Source organism: Raphanus sativus, chromosome 2 (assembly GCF_000801105.2).
Source record: "Raphanus sativus cultivar WK10039 chromosome 2, ASM80110v3, whole genome shotgun sequence".
Classification (NCBI taxonomy): domain Eukaryota; kingdom Viridiplantae; phylum Streptophyta; class Magnoliopsida; order Brassicales; family Brassicaceae; genus Raphanus; species Raphanus sativus.
The window spans coordinates 31196302-31214773 of record NC_079512.1 but is presented as its reverse complement, the minus strand read 5'-3'; the positions used below and the strand labels follow the sequence as shown (position 1 = coordinate 31214773).

Genomic DNA, 18472 nt, shown 5'->3' with positions numbered 1-18472 from the left:
TCAGAAGTCAACTCTAAATTTGTTTACCGACCATCTATTTTCCTTATCTATTTATATAAAGTAAGGTTGGATCTCTCCTGCTGACACATCAGCATCCATGTCACTAATTCGAGTATCCAGACGTCGACACGTGTCCCATTCATGAAACTCAGCGTTTCATTTTCTGTTGAAGCACTGCTCTTCTCCGCCGTTACGATGAAGCTCCAACTCTAGGGTTTCGATTCATCTTCTTCCTCAGAGCCTGATTTTCACCTGTTACACAATCATCTTCTTAAAGTGCTCATTGATTCCATTATACACTATCTCAATTTACTGCATCTTCTTCCTTAGAACGCTGTTCTCTTGAAATCATCCTGACGTATTCAAACATATCCTTCCTCCGACAATGGTACGTCAAAACCCGCTTCTCGATTCTGATCCTGATTCTGCAACCACCAAAGAGAATTTCGAAGCCTGCTTCGGCTTCTGTAGAGGCAGTGCCGGTTAAATCTCCAACGGAAAGCTTCTCCGCATCTGATAATAGAGAATTTAGGCTAGGATGATGCAATCGAAAGGTACTAATACTCCTTTCACCTGTTACTATATTAGTATTCATGTTAACACATCTTTGTTACAGCAAGAGATCAAGCATACCATAGAAAACAAGCTTCACTGGAATGCGGGTCCAGAAGATCTAATTGCAACAGAAGAAATGGAATCACTGAAAATCCAGGAAAATACAGTGGAGACTTTGTGTAGCAGTTCAAAATATTCCATAATGAGCTTAAGGATTTCTTGAATGCTGGAAGGTAGCATCGGAACTTTCTGAAGCCAACTCTATTTTTTTTTATCAATAGAAGGTAATAGCGCCATTGTGTCTTTTGTTGCAGCCTCACTGAACAACTTGATTCTATGAAAATATCTATGGATGAGAGAGGTCTTTCTTCTCTCAGTCTGTTTTTTGAATGTAAAGAGGTAAGCTCTCTCACTGTATGGGTCCATAGATCACATCATTGTAAAGTTTGTTATATTGCAGTCTCTTTCGTGAGTCTTGACTGCATAAATTTTATATTTACCAGCGCCTTGACGCAACAGGAGAATCAACCAATGTTTTGGAGTTGATTAAAACTATGCATTCTCTGGCTTCTCTAAGAGAAACAATTGTTAAGGAACTCAATAGTGGCTTAAGAAATGATGCTCCTGATACTGCCATTGCAATGCGCCAGAAGGTGAGCTTTAAAAAAAAAACTCAATTCCAGCATTATCAATGTAGATGTTTGTTTAATTTATATAGTTTGCTACCTTTGAATAGTGGCGCCTTTGTGAGATTGGCCTCGAGGACTGCTTTTTTTGTTCTACTAAGCAGGTCTGCCTAAGATTTTTTATTTATTTTTGAGCTTTATTTCTCCGCTTCACTTCTCTTGACAATGGTTTTGAGTAGATTCCTCAACGCTCTTGAAACTATGGGAGGAGCTTTTCAACTGGCGAAAGATGTGAAATCATAAAATGTTTCCTCCTGGAATTATCCTCTAGATGCTTTGGTCTTGGGTGTTCATCAAGTAGGTCTATCGGGTTGGAAGCAGGAAGAATGTTTAGCCATTGGAAATGAACTACTACCGTGGCGAGAGAGAGACCTACTTGAAACAGAAGGTTACTTCCTTCTCTCACTTATGTCAACTCTTTTCTATGTAAATCTTCCTGATCATTATTATTTTTTTCATGCAGGGGAAGAGAATGGTAAAACATACACTTGGTTCTGAGGGATGGGACGTTATTGTACCTGGATCCACTTCTGGGCCATTAGTTCTGAAGGAGCAAGCAAGTCAGATTCTGCGGGAAGAAAGGTCTATAGGTCATAGATGATCTGATCGATATGGAAGTCATGAAAAGAAGAGAAAAGAATCTGACGAAGGAAACAAGAAGAAGCCATGAAAAGGTGGGAGATTTGCTTCTTTATAGGCAAAGTGAGCAACTTTGACTAAAAGCCAACCAAACACATCGCTGTTCAGATGTGTATTCATGAACCAAACCGGTTGGTGAGATAGATAAACGTGTTATTGTATTGTGCGTAATACTTTTGCTAATTTTTAATATGTAGTATATAGTCAGATATGTGTGTGTAATATATTAAAATAAAATAACATATAATAAAACAATGAGGAGATATGTGTGTGTAATATACTAAATGTATATAGTCAGATATGTGTGTGTAATATATCAATCCCCACCTTTATAGAGTAACCAAATGTAGAAATGTTGCTCTATAAACTCTTAACTAAAAGCGTCTTACTTGCTACGTGGTTAGAGAAGTAATGAGGTGTTAAAGACAGTTCAAAGGAAAAATAGTTCATGATGCTTCTGAAACAATAGGTCTACGTAAGAACTCACCTTAACTAAAATAATATCTTTCAATTGCTCTTGAGGCCATGGACTTAATATGGATTGCAGATCCACTATTTTTCTTTGGCAATGATCGACAATTTATAGGATTACCCATAGCTTTGCAATGCATAGCCATTACGTTTGCCATATATAAAATAATTGTCTAATTATAAAGATTTAACTATTCACTTTTTCATTAATTTTTAAAATAATAAAATTTATAATAATAATAAAAATACCAAGAAATTCAAATATAGTTCGAGTCTAAAGACCACACGAGCAATAAGAACTATACTCTGCTTACTATATATAATCCAATAAACATTTTAAAATTGTATAACCATCACAACTATATATAAATAATAGTTTTAAATGATTACATAAATTTATGATCTAAGAATAATAACAACAATAGTTTTAGATATATTTTCTAGAATTTAAAATCACAACAGAAAGAGAAATAATAATTAAAATAGTACAGTATCTCATAATATTTAACCATAAATAAAAACAAAAACATATCAAAATAATAAAAATACTAAAGAACATCTTGAATACAAAATACCTTCTTACGGACTTGGAATATTTGACAATATAGTCTTTTTACCATCGATTGTATTATTTTACTTACGCCAAAACATTCTAAATATCAAGTTTACGTTGACGTTTGAGTTTTATGAGAAAATGATATATTATATGTTTTTCATGTAGAATAATTTCTAACCGCTAACAGTTAACAGTTAATGAAAACTAAATAAATAATCAAAACATAAAATTTTAAAAATATAAAACAAAATAAAACATAAACAAATAACCATCTACAATATAGGTAAATACATAATAGAATCAAAGATAGACAAAAACTGGTGTTACATTTCCTGCTCCTGTGCACAATAAGTTCCAAAGAACTATTTTTTTTTTGTCAACTCTCCAAAGAACTGCTGATCTTTTACTTGCGTGTCCTGCAACAACACAAACATTCTTGGAGTGCTCTGGTATATTAGATCATATGTTTATTTCCGTTTCGAAAATCCTCACATACAATCAACATTTCTTACATCCCGCCCGTAGGGCGGGCCGGTCCTAGTATATTAATATGTAAATCTTTATATATAAAGACGTTTTTCTATAGCAATAATGGTAAACATGAATAACTGAATAAATACAAAAGAACAACATTATCCCTATACCACACAAAAATATGACTAGTAATTACGTTACCAAACATATGAAAATGAATCCATAGAGACAGAACAGAACAATGGGCTTAACGAGGCGGTATGTATTGAAAGTTTGAAACCATGGATAGTTTTCTCTTCACTCCAAGGTGCTAGTTGTCGCACCAATTTTTAATTTATTTTAGCATGCTGGAATACATAATTTTATATAATTTTGCATTTCAGTATATAAAAGTTCATTATACATATTGGGATGCATACAAATTAGACAAGACAAAATGATAGTTGGAAATATTATATAAGAAAATGTAAGTATAAAACTAATAATTCATTATTTTTCCAAAAGGAAAAAGTATCATTCCTCTTATAAAATTTGTTAAATTACCATCACAAGAAAGTTTAATGCTTTGATAAGCTTTTGCAGAATAAAACAAATAGTAAAGCCTGCATGAGAACCTTTGGTAGTTCGAACCATCAATGTTATGTTGTTTTAAGTTTAAACTTCCAACCAAAGTTCATAAAGCTATATAATAAAAGTTAAACGCAGAAAATTTGGTAATAATATGATAATCTAACATTTTACCAAAGAAAAAGTTAAACGCTAATTGGCCAATGTAATTCATGTACAAGTTGATACTTGATACCAGGCTTTACACGATTAGCAAATTTGATTTAACTAGCTCATGCACTGTTGTCCAAAAAAGGGAAGATCGTGCACTCATAATATTTTCAAAATACTATATTTCAACAACTTATATGAGTATATATATTTACTATGATGTGTATGTTTATCTAGTAACTTATTAAAATATATAAATACTCCCGTGATCATAAGTACATATTTAACCAATATTATTGATTGAACCAGTTATCAATGATTAGTTTGTTTTTTTTGCTAAATTTTGGTGCATATATCATAAAAGTGGCAAAAGCATTAGTTAAAATAAAATGTATATAATTTGTCAGTTGTATCCTGTTATAATAGGCAAAACTCATCCACATGCCTGCCGATCATGGGTTTACCAGCTAATTTGCCTTTACTTAATCATTTTTATGATAGATTCGTACTAACTTTGGATGCATAGTCATTATATAATTACTTAACATCGTATGTCAACGCATATCTAATAATTGCTCAATACATTACTCAATCAGGACAAATTAATTATAAATATAATACACTAAATCCTAAAAATCAATCATAGCTTCATGTGTTTAACTGCGAAACTTAGAACCTTCGCCCGCACCACCACTAATAACAATAAAAATCTTTACATATATTTATATAGTTTTTTTTAACAACAAGTATATATCTATATAGCTATATATTTTTGTTTTTTTGATAAAAAAATAAAAATAAACAAAAATATTTTTTTGTTACAACTAAAACAACATCGTAGTTTTTTTTGCAATTGTGCTGCATGTTACTATTCGAATCCTTGATATTAATACTAAAACAACTCGATCATCATTCATGAGTCACTCATTATAAGGTGTTTTGATGACATAAAATGATGTTTTGACTTTAATATAGACAAAAAGGAGCTTGATATGAATGTACTAGTACTGTAGAAGACAAGTGGTATGGTTAGTTTGATAGCGCGAAAGCTGGTGTACGTCACACGTTATAGAAAGTCAATCTGCATTAATAAACCTATGTAGTTAACGGCAATTAATGCAGTTTAAATCAGATTTAGTAATAAGATTCATTTCGAATAACACAAAAAGCGATCGATAATACTTATAACTATAACAAATTACTACTCTCTCCGTTTCTTATCAAGCGTTGTTGTAAAAAGAAATTTTTTATTATAAAATAGATATTATTTTAGTATTTTAATGTATAATTTATTAACTTTATTTTTAGTCTATTTTTATATTGGTCAAAATATAAATAGATATATGGATAACAATATTTTATATAGAATATATAAAAAATTAAATAATTTTTTAATATACATACACAACTCTAAAACAATAGTTAAAATGAAACAGATAGAATAACATTTATATGCAAATACTTTGGGAGAGGTAACGGGTACAGTACTATCTGGGAGAGACTATAACTAATCATTACCCCAATAAACTATTTAAACATTATGATTCTGAGTTATTTTTAATCGCCAAAGATCATATGTTCAAGAGCCATTGGTACCTAAACAAAATTTCAAGATTTTATTCAATTTCTGATAAATAATGTCTCTTGTCAAACTAATCGCACAACTACGATGCAGTTATCTTATGTTTATTTCTTTTCATATTGAGTGAAATTGTTAATATCCATCACTAATTTATATAATTTAGAATACTCAGTTCTATTTTAAAAGAAGAAAATGGGGTGAAGAGATGCGAATTCATGTACCAAACAAATAATTACTAAAAACCATAGACAATAGAGATGCATAAATAATTAGTTGCGACAACAAATTAGGAAAAGCCCAATTACTTAGATCAGGTAGAGACCCAATTAGAAATTTTATATGGTATAGTAATTTGATTCATCAAACGCTATTTCTCGGCGTTATTATCTAGTATAAATCTTTCGAAAATATGTCCACTAGTTCATTGTTTGGAAATAGAGGCTGGTTTGATATCTAATTCTAACTTATGCAATACACTGATGAATGCAAAAATGCGAGGATTTGAGCTCTGTGGAGTGTGTATTCCACACATATGGAGCCCTGAGACATTGTTCCTTGGAACCCAATCGTGACTAAATGTCTCGCAAATAGTTATTCAAGGAAAGTGTTTGAACTACTTCAAGTTGATTACTGGTTCAGGACAAGAAGCTGATAATGTGACGACTTTCTCATGCGTTATATCTCAGCTTGTGCCTTTCTCTTGAAGATCTTTCTTTAGGTGAATCCTTCCACCGTGGTTACAGAGACTTTCATGTTATCTCTTAGTGATGCAAAATCAATTGGTGTTTAAACTCAGGGGTGAGATCAACTGATGCTTGGAACTACGCTATATGACAAGTCTATATAACCGCAAGGAAAATAAATAATAGGCAGTTCATTCCTTATGAAATCCAAATACAACAGTAGATTAACAGCTCAGAAAGTAGAAAAGCCAAAAGAAACAAAGGTTAAAAAAAAGATTCAGAAACTCTTATTATTGCTCAAAAACTGATGAACAACAATCAAAAGATTTGAGAAGAGTAACATCTCCTAAGGAACTCAGAAAACATCGCAAAATATATCATCTCGAGCTCATTTAGATCAACTTCCTCACATCAAAACACCTTCATGTAACTCGCAATGATTTGTGATCATGTCCTATGTTCTGTGATGAACCCATAAAGGAAACAAAGAGAGAACAACAATCATTTCAGATATTCGCCTCTCCATAAAATGCTGTGTGATTGACAAAACGATCATTGGGTTATAGAGATTAAGAACCTCATGGTAGTTGTCTTAATCGTCCAAGTAGTAGTACGAGCCTGCAGACTTTTGCTCCCTGTCTTTAGTCGACTCTAATTTGTTGATTCTTGGTCTGAAATTTGTGGGATCCCTTCTGAAGGTGATGTTCAGATGCTGCAGGGTAAATATATAAATCATTAGCACCAAACATTAGTTCCATTCCTCTTGAAGAAAGTGATTAGGACACTTACGGATAAAAAGAGATTCATCCCAGTGAGCAGTGACTGAGGACAATTTGCGACACAATCAATGGATGGTTGTCCTTCATAGACGATGACTCGGTCTGCCAGATAGGTAGCCATTATAAAGTCATGCTCAACTACAAATGCGGTTTTCTTCGCGTGGAGAATGAACCGCTTGATGACTTTAGACGCCACAATACGCTGCTCTGAATCGAGATATGCACTTGGCTCATCGATCAGGTATATATCCGCAGGCTGCAAAAGGGATTCACAAAGTTTGTGTATGCATGATGAGATCACCACTAAGGACAAAGCTATGATTCTAACACAAAAATACTCTAACCTTTCCGAGGCACAGAGCTAATGCAACCCTTTGCAACTCTCCTCCTGAGAGATTGACGACTTGTTGATCCATCAGCTGCTCAATCTGCAGTGGTTTCATCACGTCCGACACAAACTGAGGGTGCATGTAAGAATCCCGAATCTTCTGATGTAGCAAGTGTCTAACTGAATTCTCGAACTTGGGACTGATCTTCTGTGGCTTGTAAGAAACATTGAATTCGGGAATCTCTATGTCTGATCCTTCAATCTCGTCAGGTTTCAACAAACCCGCCTGCAAAAATACAAGTTTAGAAGTCCAGCCAGCACTCACTAACCAAAAGAGAAGAAGATATCATGGAGGAAGGAGAATACCAGCATCCGGATAAACGTTGTCTTCCCTGTACCATTCTCCCCAAGCATAACAATAATCTGGGAGTCGGTGAATTCACCTTCTGACACTTTCAGCCTGAAGTTTCCTTGTGTTTTGGTCATGGTTGGGTACTTGTACCTAGCGTACGACTGTATTTCCTCAGCACTTTCTTGTGGAGTCTCAGAAACCTTCACAACAAAAGAACAACCATCATAACACACACAACGTTGATTATCTTTGTGAACCGCTGCCACCATCAAAAAGAAAGAAAAAAAGTTTACCTTGAAGGTCAGAGATTCATCTCTAAAACGTAGATTTTCAGTGGGAACAAACCCAGCCAAGAAAATGTTGATTCCTTCTCTGACAGAGAAAGGGAGAGTCACCACACCGTAGGCTCCTGGTTTCCCATACAGACAGCAAATGAAATCGGACAAGTAGTCAAGAACACTGAGATCATGCTCCACCACAATGACGTAGCTGGAAAATAGGAAAAAAACACTTTAAGTGGGTTATCTTATAATAATCCCATTTAGATGAAATAATCAGAAGATGAACCTATTAGGCCTGAGGAGAGAACGAACAACTTGAGCAGCTTTGAGTCGTTGCTTAACATCAAGGTAACTAGAAGGCTCATCAAACATGTAGATCTCAGCGTTTTGTATGGCAACAACAGCGATAGCAAACCTCTGAAGCTCACCACCAGATAAATTCACAACATCACGATCAATGACCTGGTTCAGCTCCAGATCAGCACACAGCTCTGCCTTCATGTTTCTCTCGTCCTTCTGGTCTAGGACCTCTCCAACATTGCCTCGAACAGCTTTCGGGATGTGGTCCACATATTGTGGCTTAATGATGGCCTGTCAGGACCGGATACCACAAACTTGTGTCATTAAAGCACACCCTCTAGAAACAAAATTAAATGTCAAAAATTTACACTATACCTTTATATTATCTTCAAGAATACGAGTGAAGTAGTTTTGAAGTTCTGACCCACGGAAGTGAGTCAAGATCTCTTGCCAGTCTGGAGGGTTCTGCACAAGAAGGAAACTAATTATATATCTCAAATCGTCAAAAAGACAGAGCTTACAAATAAAAGATCATATACTTAAATTCCTAAGAGAAAGTTATTACAGAGAATCGGCCCAAATTTGGTTTGAGCTTCCCCGCCAAAATTTTGAGAGCAGTTGACTTTCCAATACCATTAGTCCCAACCAACCCTAAGACCTGCCCTGGCCTTGGAACAGGGAGCCTGTGCAGCTTGAAAGTGTTAGGCCCATAGCGATGGGTCGTATCTTTCTCCAAGTCTCGGGGGAGATTGATAATCTGAATAGCTTCAAAAGGGCATTTCTGCAATTGTAACAACAGCAGAAGGTGTTACAGTGTCCCCAGTTTTGGGTACATGTAGAGAGAGAGAGAGAGGTATATTCGGGTTTTAGAAATAAGGACATACCTTGACACAAATACCGCAACCAATGCACAACTCCTCTGAGATAAAAGCAACCTTGGAAGCAACAGTCACCTCAATACAAAGTTTTCCTAAGAATAATAACATATGTTAATATGTATAGGGTGGGTGGCAGGTTGGCAACTAATTGGCCATGCAGTCACTGGACATAAGCAACCGAGTAAATGACACAACAGCAATAGGAAATCCATATGCAAGAACACAAATTCAAAAATTGGAATAAGAAGAAAAAGGCACCTGTCTTGACCACAGGACAGCTCTTCTTACACTCTTGGCGACATTTCTTAGGCTTGCAACGGTCTGAACTCACGATAGCAATACGTGTCAACCGATCGGCCATCTCTCAAAGATCTAAGAAAACAAATAAAAATCAACAGATTAACAGCCTGACGAAGATTCAATAATTATAAATCAATAACAAAAGCTCGTAACTAGAATTATGATTCCACTCACAATCAGAGCAAAGAAAAATGATTTGATTACTGAATACCCCCCCACCCCCCAGATTTTAACAATAATTGATGCAGCAGTTTTCATGCAAAATCTAAATCGTCAAAAAAAATTATTCATAACTTCAAAGTGTGACAATAAATAACAAATTCGACCACACATCAACAGAGATAACTACAAAGGTTGAAACTTGCCCAAATATCGAAGGTTTCGATTCACTTCCAGATGTGAAACAAAACTAGTAATCGATGGAGTACCAAACACGACCATGAAATCAAAAAAAAAAATATCAAACGATGAGAAAGGGAGAATATGAGAAAGGACCTGAGATTGATTGAGAGATTCAGATTGACAGCTCTGAGGAAGATCCAAGTGAAGAAGCGTGTGCCGATTCTTTTTTAAGGAGCCAGCGGAGAGCACACGCACCCTGACCTGAGAGTTCTTTTTCTTTTTTGCACAATTGAAACACTAAAAGAAAAAAAAAAACTTAAGAGGTAGGGTTTTCACTTTTCAGAATTATCTGTTTCCGACAGGTTTGCTTTACATTGGGCTTGGTCTAGTTATGGGCCCAACATTGCAATAAGGATACAGAGAAGTGTCTGTTTTTTATGGGTCTTGTCTAGTTATGTATGTTCCAGTGACTACACTTCAGTGTCTGTTTTTTTTAAAAAGACTACCGAGATTGGACAAGGACCAAAAGATGAGAACTACAACATCATTTAACTTGTTGTGCCTTTGATTCCGGAAATGGATGCATCTCTTTAAAGTGTGGGTGTGTGTGTGACCTTTCTTCAAGTAATGAGATAATATATCTTCTCTATTTTGTGAAATCAAGATCATAGCATATACAATTTGTGTTTGTTCTCCACTGTTAATATAGTTCATGAGTAAAATTAAAAAAACTCGGAGGAGCTCAGTTTGAATATTTAATCACATAATCATATCCATAATCCACTAATGAGGTTTTTCAGTTACGGGAAGTGCTGGCGCTAAGGCTCTGGAAGAGCTCAGGAAGATGTGCATTGGTGAGTTTGGTTCTCTTGGTGATCTCTTGTCTCCTCTTCTTCTTATGCTTCGGTTTACTCATCACTATCCCGTACTTCTGTTCACCAGCTCTCCTCGCTGCAGTGTCTGTCACCGGCTTCAAACCGTGCTTCTTCAACTCCTTCTCCACTTCCAAGAAGTCGCTCGGGACCTCTGTGTCTCGGAACAGAGCTTTGAAGTCGTCGTCAACCGTAATCTCGCACTTGAAATCATTTGGATACGCAACGTCCTCTTGTGAGTTTGATAGCAACCAGATGTCTTCCGAAGCTTTCAAGGCCTGATGAATATAATAACACAAAGGGCAAAATATTAAAGACCTTATCTTGTTTGGTATATACATGTGTGTCGTTGGTACCTGCAAATCCTCCATGACGTTAGGGTAAGCGTCTTTGAGTTCACTAGACGCAATACCATCAGGATGTTTGTTTATCAAGGAAAGAAGCTCGCTCTTGTCATTTACATTGTGCTCAGCCTGTGACGGCAAGAGAGAGATAGAGCAGAGTTTTCATTGTAAACACACAATGATGAAATCTTTTAAATGAGAAGAAATTAACCAGTCCCACCTTGTAAGAGAATCTTCTTCCGTCGTAGTGAGCTTTTGGGTTCTTTCTCATACTGTCAAAAACAGCCTTATTCGCATGCATATCAACGTAACACCTCTCATTTATCTGCTCTGGAGTAAAGGCTTGCCTTGTCTACAAAGCAAACAAAAAAAAAAGAACTCAATATCAACTTTCATTCTGATTCATATAATAGCGAAGAAGAATTAAAACACATCAAGAACAAACCTCAAGGAGAAGACTGATGACACGCTTGATTTGAGCTCCAACAGGAGCTTTTCTCACACTGTTGATAAGCTGAAGCCGCTCTGTATCGCTTGAAAACTTGACAGGAGCACAAGGCTTACTGTGACTTATAGCCGCTGCAGGCACGGGCCGCCTCAAGAAAGAAGAAGAAGAAGAAGAAGGCCCCGGTCTTGAAGAAGCAATGTTTGAAAGCGTGGTTTGGCATTTTACTTGCTGCTTCTTGAAGTTATCTAGTTGCTCTTTTAGAGACATCTGATACGTTTTTTACACAGTACAAAAACGTAACCTTCTAGCCGTTAATACGAATATTTAGTGATGATGATTACGAATGCTGAAAATTTAATAGTAATCTGATCAAGTCATGGTCCAGAATACATAAAGCATGGACAACATAACATTCTAGAGAAAACATCTTCCAAAAATTTAATTAGGGTTAATTTCAATGGATTCATACAACCAAACCGACCATGGACTTATTATCAACCGATCGTGGTGGAGAATCCTAAAACTTACGGTTTCTCAGTATTTACAGGTTCCCAATGAGTTTCGAATCCTCAGAGATCTTAGAGCGCAAGAAACTAGGGTTTATTTATGTATCAATAGATACAAACCTTCCTTGATCGGTGATGAACGCTTCTTCTCTAAGTTGTTGATTTATAGATGGACACGATGGTGAATATGTCAATTTAATGGAGAAGTTGAGAGAATGGGTTTGAGTAAATTAAGCCCATTTAGCAGTTAATAGTCGGTTTAGTGACCAAATAAGGTAAAATAAATAACCCTAACCTGTTGTTGCAGGGATATTTTGGTTTTCAAAACTCTCAAAAAGAGTCAGAAATCAAACTCATCTCTTCCTGAAGCTGATCACATATTGTCTACGCCCCTCAATTTTGCGTTAGGTGTTATATATTTTTCCTTATTTCTCTTAACACTCTTGCGTTTAATTTCTCTGATCCTTTGGATTCCTTTTCGCACTACCTGATGATTGGGTGTATTCATGGATTCTTCTCTGGTGATTCCTTTTGATCTTGCTGCTAGTTTCGTTTTGGGAGTCGAGTCTTGTCATCTGAGCTCGTATTCCGATCTGATAGCATCTCTTGTTGGTTCATGTGTTGTTATTGAACGGTTGGTGGCCCTTAAGCATAGTTTCTTCTGACACTCTACCCAATGCTGTCCTCATAGCCTTGAAACACTGAAACACTGAAAACATAGCTCGTGTCCTTTTATCGTCTTCACGTTTTTGTTTATAAAAAAATCTTACGTTTCCTGTACTGCCCTGTTTTTGAGTTTGCTCTCATTGCCAAAAGTAATCTTGTGCTTCCCAAGTTTGTATCAAACACAAACCTAACGCTGGTTCCTCCCGGGCTGTTATTTGTAAAAGTATCTGGTTTGCTAAACCCGATGGAAATATCAGTCCCCCTGCAAAAAGCCACCGTTGTGCCCAAGCCTTTTATCAGGTGATCTCTCTCTTACACCATGAACACTTTTAGTTTCATATACAAGTGTTCAAGCAGGGCCTTTTTTATCAATTTTTTTTTTGTATTCCCTATGTTGCTAATTTGCATTAATATCTTCAGGCTGATGAGGCTTTTAGCAAGGACTCTCTATGATGATGATAATCTTACTACGTTAAGCGATAATCAGAAGAAATCTGCAAAATGTGACAGCAGAGGGAATATCGTTATGGTGCTAGATGCTCTTATGAGGTCTGTATTCATCTCTTTACCCGTTCTATCCCCCCAAAAGTCTATTATGTGATATAAACTCGTCACCAATGGTCTTTTCATTTATGGTATGTCTTGTGTTCTACGTCTTCTAGGCGGCAATGGGTTAGAGAAGAAGACTTGGCAAGAGACTTGAAGAAGAACCCCAAGCAAGTTCGAAAAATATTAAGACATTTCGAAGAAAAACAATTGGTCACGCGTTACCAAAGGAAAGAGGTTTGTGCAAGAAACTAGTTGCTCTGTTTTCAGATTTGGTGTTTTTAATTAACGATTCTCAATCCTTTTCAATAATAGACTGCAAAGCGTGCGAAGATATATAATGTTGCAGTGGCTGCGAGAACTCATGGCCGTGCAGAGGACAATGTTAAGTTCAACACACACTCTTATTGCTGTCTTGATTATCAACATGTAATGCTTCTTCATATCCTTACTACTTTATTTTGCCTTTATTTTATAAAAATTAAACTAGCATATATCACTTTCTTCTCTCGTAACAGATGTATGACACTGCTCGTTTGCGTCTGCAAAAGATTAAAAGGAAACTCAAAGATGAACTAGAAGATAATAAGTATACTCTTCAGAAGTATATCTGTCCTAACTGCAACAGGAAGTAATAAAACTCCACTACTCTTTTTTACTTTATAATAAAATATTTACATTTATCATGGCACTGAACCTGAATAGATTCTCATTATATGGTATTAGATATAGTGCACTAGATGCCCTGAGATTAATTTCTATGGAAGACGACGCTTTTCATTGTGAAAGATGCGATGGTGTACTTGTTGTGGAACGCAATAAGCTATCTTCCAAAGAAGTAGTAGATGGTGGTGACAATGTAAAGAGACTGCAGCGCCAAAGACTCCAGTTTGCGGAGGTCTGCGTAATAAACAAGAATTTGATTTGCATAACGTTCCATGAATACTAGTTTGTGCGTTGACACAACTGAAAGTGAAATGCAGGCTCTGATGGATCAAATTAATAGAGTGAAAGACCTACCGTTTCCTGTCTATGAAAGTTTTCCGGAATGGGAGGCTCGTGCAGCTATTGATGCTCGTGAAAATGGTGATCTTAATCCTGATGATCCTCTGAGGTCACAGAGTGGATATGGTTCAACACCAATGCCGTTTCTAGGAGAGACAAAGGTGATCATTGTTGTTACACTTCTCAATGCATATAAAAGTTTTCTTCACATATACAAGAAAATATATGTTGTGCTGTAAAGTTTAGTATATAAATGTAGTTTTGGTTTTCCTGTATATTTCAATATATTTTTATTAACCAAATTAGAATTTCCTCTCAGAATCTATAATTGTCTAGATGGAAGTTATCCTATAGATGTTGTATCCATGCCTGTTCAAAATGTGCAATCATAGTATTCATTGGGAAAGGAAATGATAATACAATAGAACTTTTATCCTTTTTCAGTTGTGGTTAGCCTGATTTCTTGAATCTTACTTATCACATATGGTTAGGTTGAGATTAACCTTGGTGACGGAAAAGAAGATGGAGTTTCTAGCATCAAACCGATGCCTCAATGGATGATTAGGCAAGGAATGAATCTGACCAAGGAACAAAGAGGGGAGATGAGTCAGGAAGAAAAGGTTGGTGGTGTCTCAGAACGAGGAGAAGTAAAACTTTCTGATGACAATAAACCATCAGCCATGGGAAATGACAATGATACTTACTTGAAGGTACCTTTTGCGAGCTTTTTTTTTTGTTGTATTTGTTTTAGATCCCTACAGTAGCACCTTGCGAGTTGTATTCGGAGAATATTGATACATTTTAGTTTCAGGAAGCTTACCATGCTGCTCTCCTGCAGCAGCTAGGGATTCCATCTGCTACTACAAACTTAGATCGTCAGGTTGGTATGAAATCCAAACGTGAAGAAGCAGATGCTGAATGTGAAGAAGGGCCTCATGTTTCAGGTCAGTTTGAGTTTACCGATACTTCAGTCCTAATTCGCTAACCTGTAAGCTGATCAAAATGTGACAACACATTACCTTAGCTATAAGGAACCTCTTTTAGTGTTTTTAAAAAGTATAAAACTGAAGCAGAGCGTTTGCATCTGATCAGAATACAGAAATGACACATTCTTTGAATATGCAGAAGATACTTGTTAATCCACTTAGTTCAAATTATATTAGTGGACCATAAATGATAAAGAGAGACATATCCTTATATATGTATTATGTGATGCTCTGGTTGGTAACTTTTCATGTACTTCATTTTGCAGCAAATGGAGCAGATGTTGAAGAAGAAGAAGACGGCGTCGAGTGGGAAGAAGGCTGAATGCAAATGGATCAAAGCCATTGATAATAGAATTATATAAGGTTAACTGTCAAATTGTCATGTGCACTCTATAGTGATTGGTAACGTATTGTGAATCTCATCATCCGCATCAGTTTTACTCAAACTCTCAAAGGTTATTAAGTAGAAGAGCAAAATACAAAATCAGTATCTACAATAAGGATTCACCAACATCAAGTCATCAAACATAATATTTAAACTTAAAGAAAAAAAGAACCAGAACAAACACAAACTGTCAATTACAAAACCAAAATCATAGATAAGTTTCAAAGCAGATACCAGATCAATTTTGAAATTGCTATTATTTAATAAAATATATTTTGATTAAAATTTATACACAAATATGATTACAAAGAAAAATACGAATATAATCATAAAGAAAACACAAATATGAGAGTTAAATTAAAACAAAAAATATACCCGCCCTTTAAAGGGCGGGTCAGAATCAAACATAATATTTAAACTTAAAGAAAAAAAGAACCAGAACAAACACAAACTGTCAATTACAAAACCAAAATCATAGATAAGTTTCAAAGCATCTGCTATTGAGAGATTGAAGAAACCTCTTCTACAGATACCATAAGGTTTTTACATTATACTATCACTCTCCATTTTATTTTCTCTAAACCAGCAATCTCTAAACCGATATATAGTTAAATTGTAATTATTTTGAGAGGGGGTTTGATTATTAGAAACATCGGCCAGGTAATGAGACTACTGGAGAAGAGAATCTCATAGGTTATTTTTTCTGTTTGAGATTACTTCCACTTCTTGAATTTGCCTCCTCCAAACATACCGTGCTTCCCATGCTTTCCATGCTTGAACTTGCCTCCGTGCTTGAATTTGCCTCCATGCTTTCCGTGCTTGAACTTACCATGACCATATCCACCGTGACCAACGTGGCCAAACCCTGCGGGCCCTGCATGCCCGTACGGGTTGTGTGCTCCATGAGCAATGTGGTGAGCTCCATAGGCAGCTGCGGCTGCACCAGCTGCACCGGCGATCATACCTCCTAGTCCACCACTAGAATGTCCTGATGAAACACAAATCAATTCAATAGTTTGCACAAGTGTGCATCAAGTTAAAGAGAGGATAGGATAATAAACTCGCCATTGCATAGCATTTGCATAAACATAACTAGCAAAGTTTTAAAAACTATTGTTCTTCAAAATATATACTTCAACTCGAAAACATTACATAGCAGACACATCAAACTACAAGGAAATTGTCTTAGGCTTTTGCATAGTATAACAGCACTGAGTTTACTATTTACTTTTCCTATTACTATTCAAACAAAAAAGGTTTATAATCCAACAAAACAACAAGAACAGTGCTTAGCTTTTAGCATAGCAAACATCGAAATATTAGAAGCTATTGTCCTATGATTCTTCAAACACTGCACAACTATTTAGCAGTTTGTTGATGCAATAAACTACAAAGGAGAGTCTCTACCTGCATGGTGAGGAGCAGGATAGCCTGCAGGAGGATAACCTCCGGGAGCACCAGGAGGGTATGCACCGGGTGGGTAACCTGCAGGTGGGTAGCCTCCAGCTGGAGGATATCCTTGTTGTGGCGGGTATCCCGCGGGTGGGTAACCTCCAGGTGCACCGGGAGGGTAATGATGTCCACCTCCTGGAAAACCATGAAACCCTTTGTCTTGCTCATCATGATGCTTGTCTTTACCACCTCCCATTGTTTTTACTAACTTTCAGCAAACCAAAACCTACAAGAGTTTGACATTTACATCATTGTCAAAGATCACAACAATCAAAATGATATACAAACGATCATATAGAAAAGTGTGAAATAATTGAGAAATAATTTACCGATACGAACTTCGAAGATTGTTTCAGAACGAATTAAAGCAAAAGAACAGAGCCTTATGTGTGTATATATATGGATAGGCGTGCTGCGTCTGCATCATTGATTACTTAACGCGTTACCATTTTTGAACAAGTGTATTTCTATATTTTTAGTTTTTTTTATTGTTTTACTTAGTCCTCGTATTTGTATTACAATAACAAATCCAACACTTTAGTCTTCATAATTTTTAATCGAGTCCTAAAGTCTAAATACTTATAACGGAAAATAACCACCGTAAAATAATAATTATTGTGATGTTATGAGTGTAATGATGTGTGAAAAATATTATAACTCTTTTCTGGTTATTTATTTATGAACCTACTAGGATGTTTATATAACTTATAAAAGTAAAAGGGTTAAAATGAGAATATGTAGAACTAAGAGGTGAAGTGTGATAAATAAAATTATCTACGTCGTGGGAACGCGCAAGTAACACGGAGTTCCACGAATATGATTAAGTAAATATATTTTCCTGTAATGATTTATCTTTTAGTGGCGGAGAAGTCTTTATCCTTTAATTTGACAAACGCCAAATAACAATGGTGGTGGTGAATAAAACGACAATAGAACCTGGTCCTCCACAAATCAGAATTATCTTTTACTTTATATCTTCTTGATTGACTATTTAAACATTCAAATGCTGATAAATAGTGGAATCGTACTAAACACAAAAATAGATGGTGGTGGGTTCATCATTAATGGATCGACATGAATATAGATCTGTTGGAGTGTGGGGCCTCTCGGTATCCATTGAGTTAAACAAGGCTCACGTGCTGAGCCTGAAGTGAAGTCAATAAAAACTTGAAAACTTTGGACACTTGGGTAAGTTCAGTGGCCGTTCACAATTTACAGTTCTCATTGATCTTCTGACATTAATATGAGGAACAGAAAGTACATCCTTGCTTCCACCAAGTTTCGTTCGACTTCTTCAGACAAGTCTTGCTGCACTTTGCAAACTTAAACAAGTGCAATG

The 18472-nt window shown here is 35.9% G+C and overlaps 4 protein-coding genes and 1 long non-coding RNA gene across 7 annotated transcripts; 2 read left to right on the top strand and 3 right to left on the bottom strand.

The window, feature by feature from the left end:
* Positions 1-202: 202 nt before the first annotated feature.
* LOC130508013 (uncharacterized) lies at positions 203-2275 on the top strand. Its single transcript, XR_008942669.1, has 7 exons — positions 203-554; positions 617-788; positions 870-954; positions 1059-1208; positions 1292-1345; positions 1421-1629; positions 1705-2275. It is a non-coding gene; the product is annotated as an uncharacterized LOC130508013 (long non-coding RNA).
* Positions 2276-6534: 4259 nt separating this feature from the next.
* On the bottom strand, positions 6535-10232 carry LOC108843192 (ABC transporter E family member 2). Its single transcript, XM_057003077.1, has 12 exons — positions 10077-10232; positions 9540-9653; positions 9288-9373; positions 8969-9184; positions 8779-8868; positions 8390-8694; positions 8116-8311; positions 7837-8022; positions 7487-7756; positions 7153-7398; positions 6941-7075; positions 6535-6824 (listed from the first exon to the last, which is right to left on the bottom strand). The coding sequence occupies exons 2-11, from the start codon at positions 9640-9642 to the stop codon at positions 6956-6958; spliced, it is 1818 nt and encodes a 605-aa protein (XP_056859057.1). The 5' UTR covers positions 9643-9653; positions 10077-10232; the 3' UTR covers positions 6535-6824; positions 6941-6955.
* Positions 10233-10551: 319 nt separating this feature from the next.
* On the bottom strand, positions 10552-12264 carry LOC108841255 (uncharacterized). 2 transcript variants are annotated; one of them, XM_057003074.1, is made up of 5 exons: positions 12116-12264; positions 11585-11854; positions 11360-11491; positions 11152-11268; positions 10552-11073 (listed from the first exon to the last, which is right to left on the bottom strand). In XM_057003074.1, the coding sequence occupies exons 2-5, from the start codon at positions 11852-11854 to the stop codon at positions 10720-10722; spliced, it is 873 nt and encodes a 290-aa protein (XP_056859054.1). In that variant the 5' UTR covers positions 12116-12264; the 3' UTR covers positions 10552-10719. The 2 variants fall into 2 exon arrangements, with proteins under 2 accessions (XP_056859054.1, XP_056859055.1); XM_057003075.1 differs by having other exon boundaries at positions 11585-11933; positions 12116-12211.
* A 281-nt stretch (positions 12265-12545) lies between these two features.
* Positions 12546-15698, top strand: LOC108840672 (uncharacterized). The gene is made up of 10 exons (XM_057003073.1): positions 12546-13059; positions 13180-13308; positions 13422-13542; positions 13621-13734; positions 13824-13936; positions 14032-14203; positions 14289-14471; positions 14802-15020; positions 15116-15254; positions 15563-15698. Exons 1-10 carry the CDS (start codon positions 13004-13006, stop codon positions 15616-15618), a joined length of 1302 nt encoding a protein of 433 aa, XP_056859053.1. The 5' UTR covers positions 12546-13003; the 3' UTR covers positions 15619-15698.
* A 416-nt stretch (positions 15699-16114) lies between these two features.
* Positions 16115-17584, bottom strand: LOC108818243 (glycine-rich protein A3). 2 transcript variants are annotated; one of them, XM_018591146.2, is made up of 3 exons: positions 17463-17584; positions 17089-17359; positions 16115-16669 (listed from the first exon to the last, which is right to left on the bottom strand). In XM_018591146.2, exons 2-3 carry the CDS (start codon positions 17327-17329, stop codon positions 16395-16397), a joined length of 516 nt encoding a protein of 171 aa, XP_018446648.1. In that variant the 5' UTR covers positions 17330-17359; positions 17463-17584; the 3' UTR covers positions 16115-16394. The 2 variants fall into 2 exon arrangements, with proteins under 2 accessions (XP_018446648.1, XP_056859056.1); XM_057003076.1 differs by having other exon boundaries at positions 17089-17354; positions 17464-17555.
* Between the last annotated feature and the right edge of the window lie 888 nt (positions 17585-18472).

Excerpts from the sequence above, each read along its gene's own strand:
- LOC108818243 (XM_018591146.2), bottom strand. The coding sequence starts at position 17,329 with ATGGGAGGTGGTAAAGACAAGCATCATGATGAGCAAGACAAAGGGTTT. Across the intron at positions 16,670-17,088 it reads TCCTGCTCCTCACCATGCAG|GACATTCTAGTGGTGGACTA; the intron begins GTAGAGACTCTC and ends GTGTTTCATCAG.
- LOC108840672 (XM_057003073.1), top strand. The coding sequence starts at position 13,004 with ATGGAAATATCAGTCCCCCTGCAAAAAGCCACCGTTGTGCCCAAGCCT. Across the intron at positions 13,309-13,421 it reads GTGCTAGATGCTCTTATGAG|GCGGCAATGGGTTAGAGAAG; the intron begins GTCTGTATTCAT and ends TACGTCTTCTAG. Across the intron at positions 13,543-13,620 it reads CGCGTTACCAAAGGAAAGAG|ACTGCAAAGCGTGCGAAGAT; the intron begins GTTTGTGCAAGA and ends TTTCAATAATAG.
- LOC108843192 (XM_057003077.1), bottom strand. The coding sequence starts at position 9,642 with ATGGCCGATCGGTTGACACGTATTGCTATCGTGAGTTCAGACCGTTGC. Across the intron at positions 8,869-8,968 it reads CAAATTTGGGCCGATTCTCT|AACCCTCCAGACTGGCAAGA; the intron begins GTAATAACTTTC and ends CTTCTTGTGCAG. Across the intron at positions 7,399-7,486 it reads TAGCTCTGTGCCTCGGAAAG|CCTGCGGATATATACCTGAT; the intron begins GTTAGAGTATTT and ends TCCCTTTTGCAG.
- LOC108841255 (XM_057003074.1), bottom strand. The coding sequence starts at position 11,854 with ATGTCTCTAAAAGAGCAACTAGATAACTTCAAGAAGCAGCAAGTAAAA. Across the intron at positions 11,492-11,584 it reads TCATCAGTCTTCTCCTTGAG|ACAAGGCAAGCCTTTACTCC; the intron begins GTTTGTTCTTGA and ends TTTGCTTTGTAG. Across the intron at positions 11,269-11,359 it reads GAAGAAGATTCTCTTACAAG|GCTGAGCACAATGTAAATGA; the intron begins GTGGGACTGGTT and ends TTGCCGTCACAG.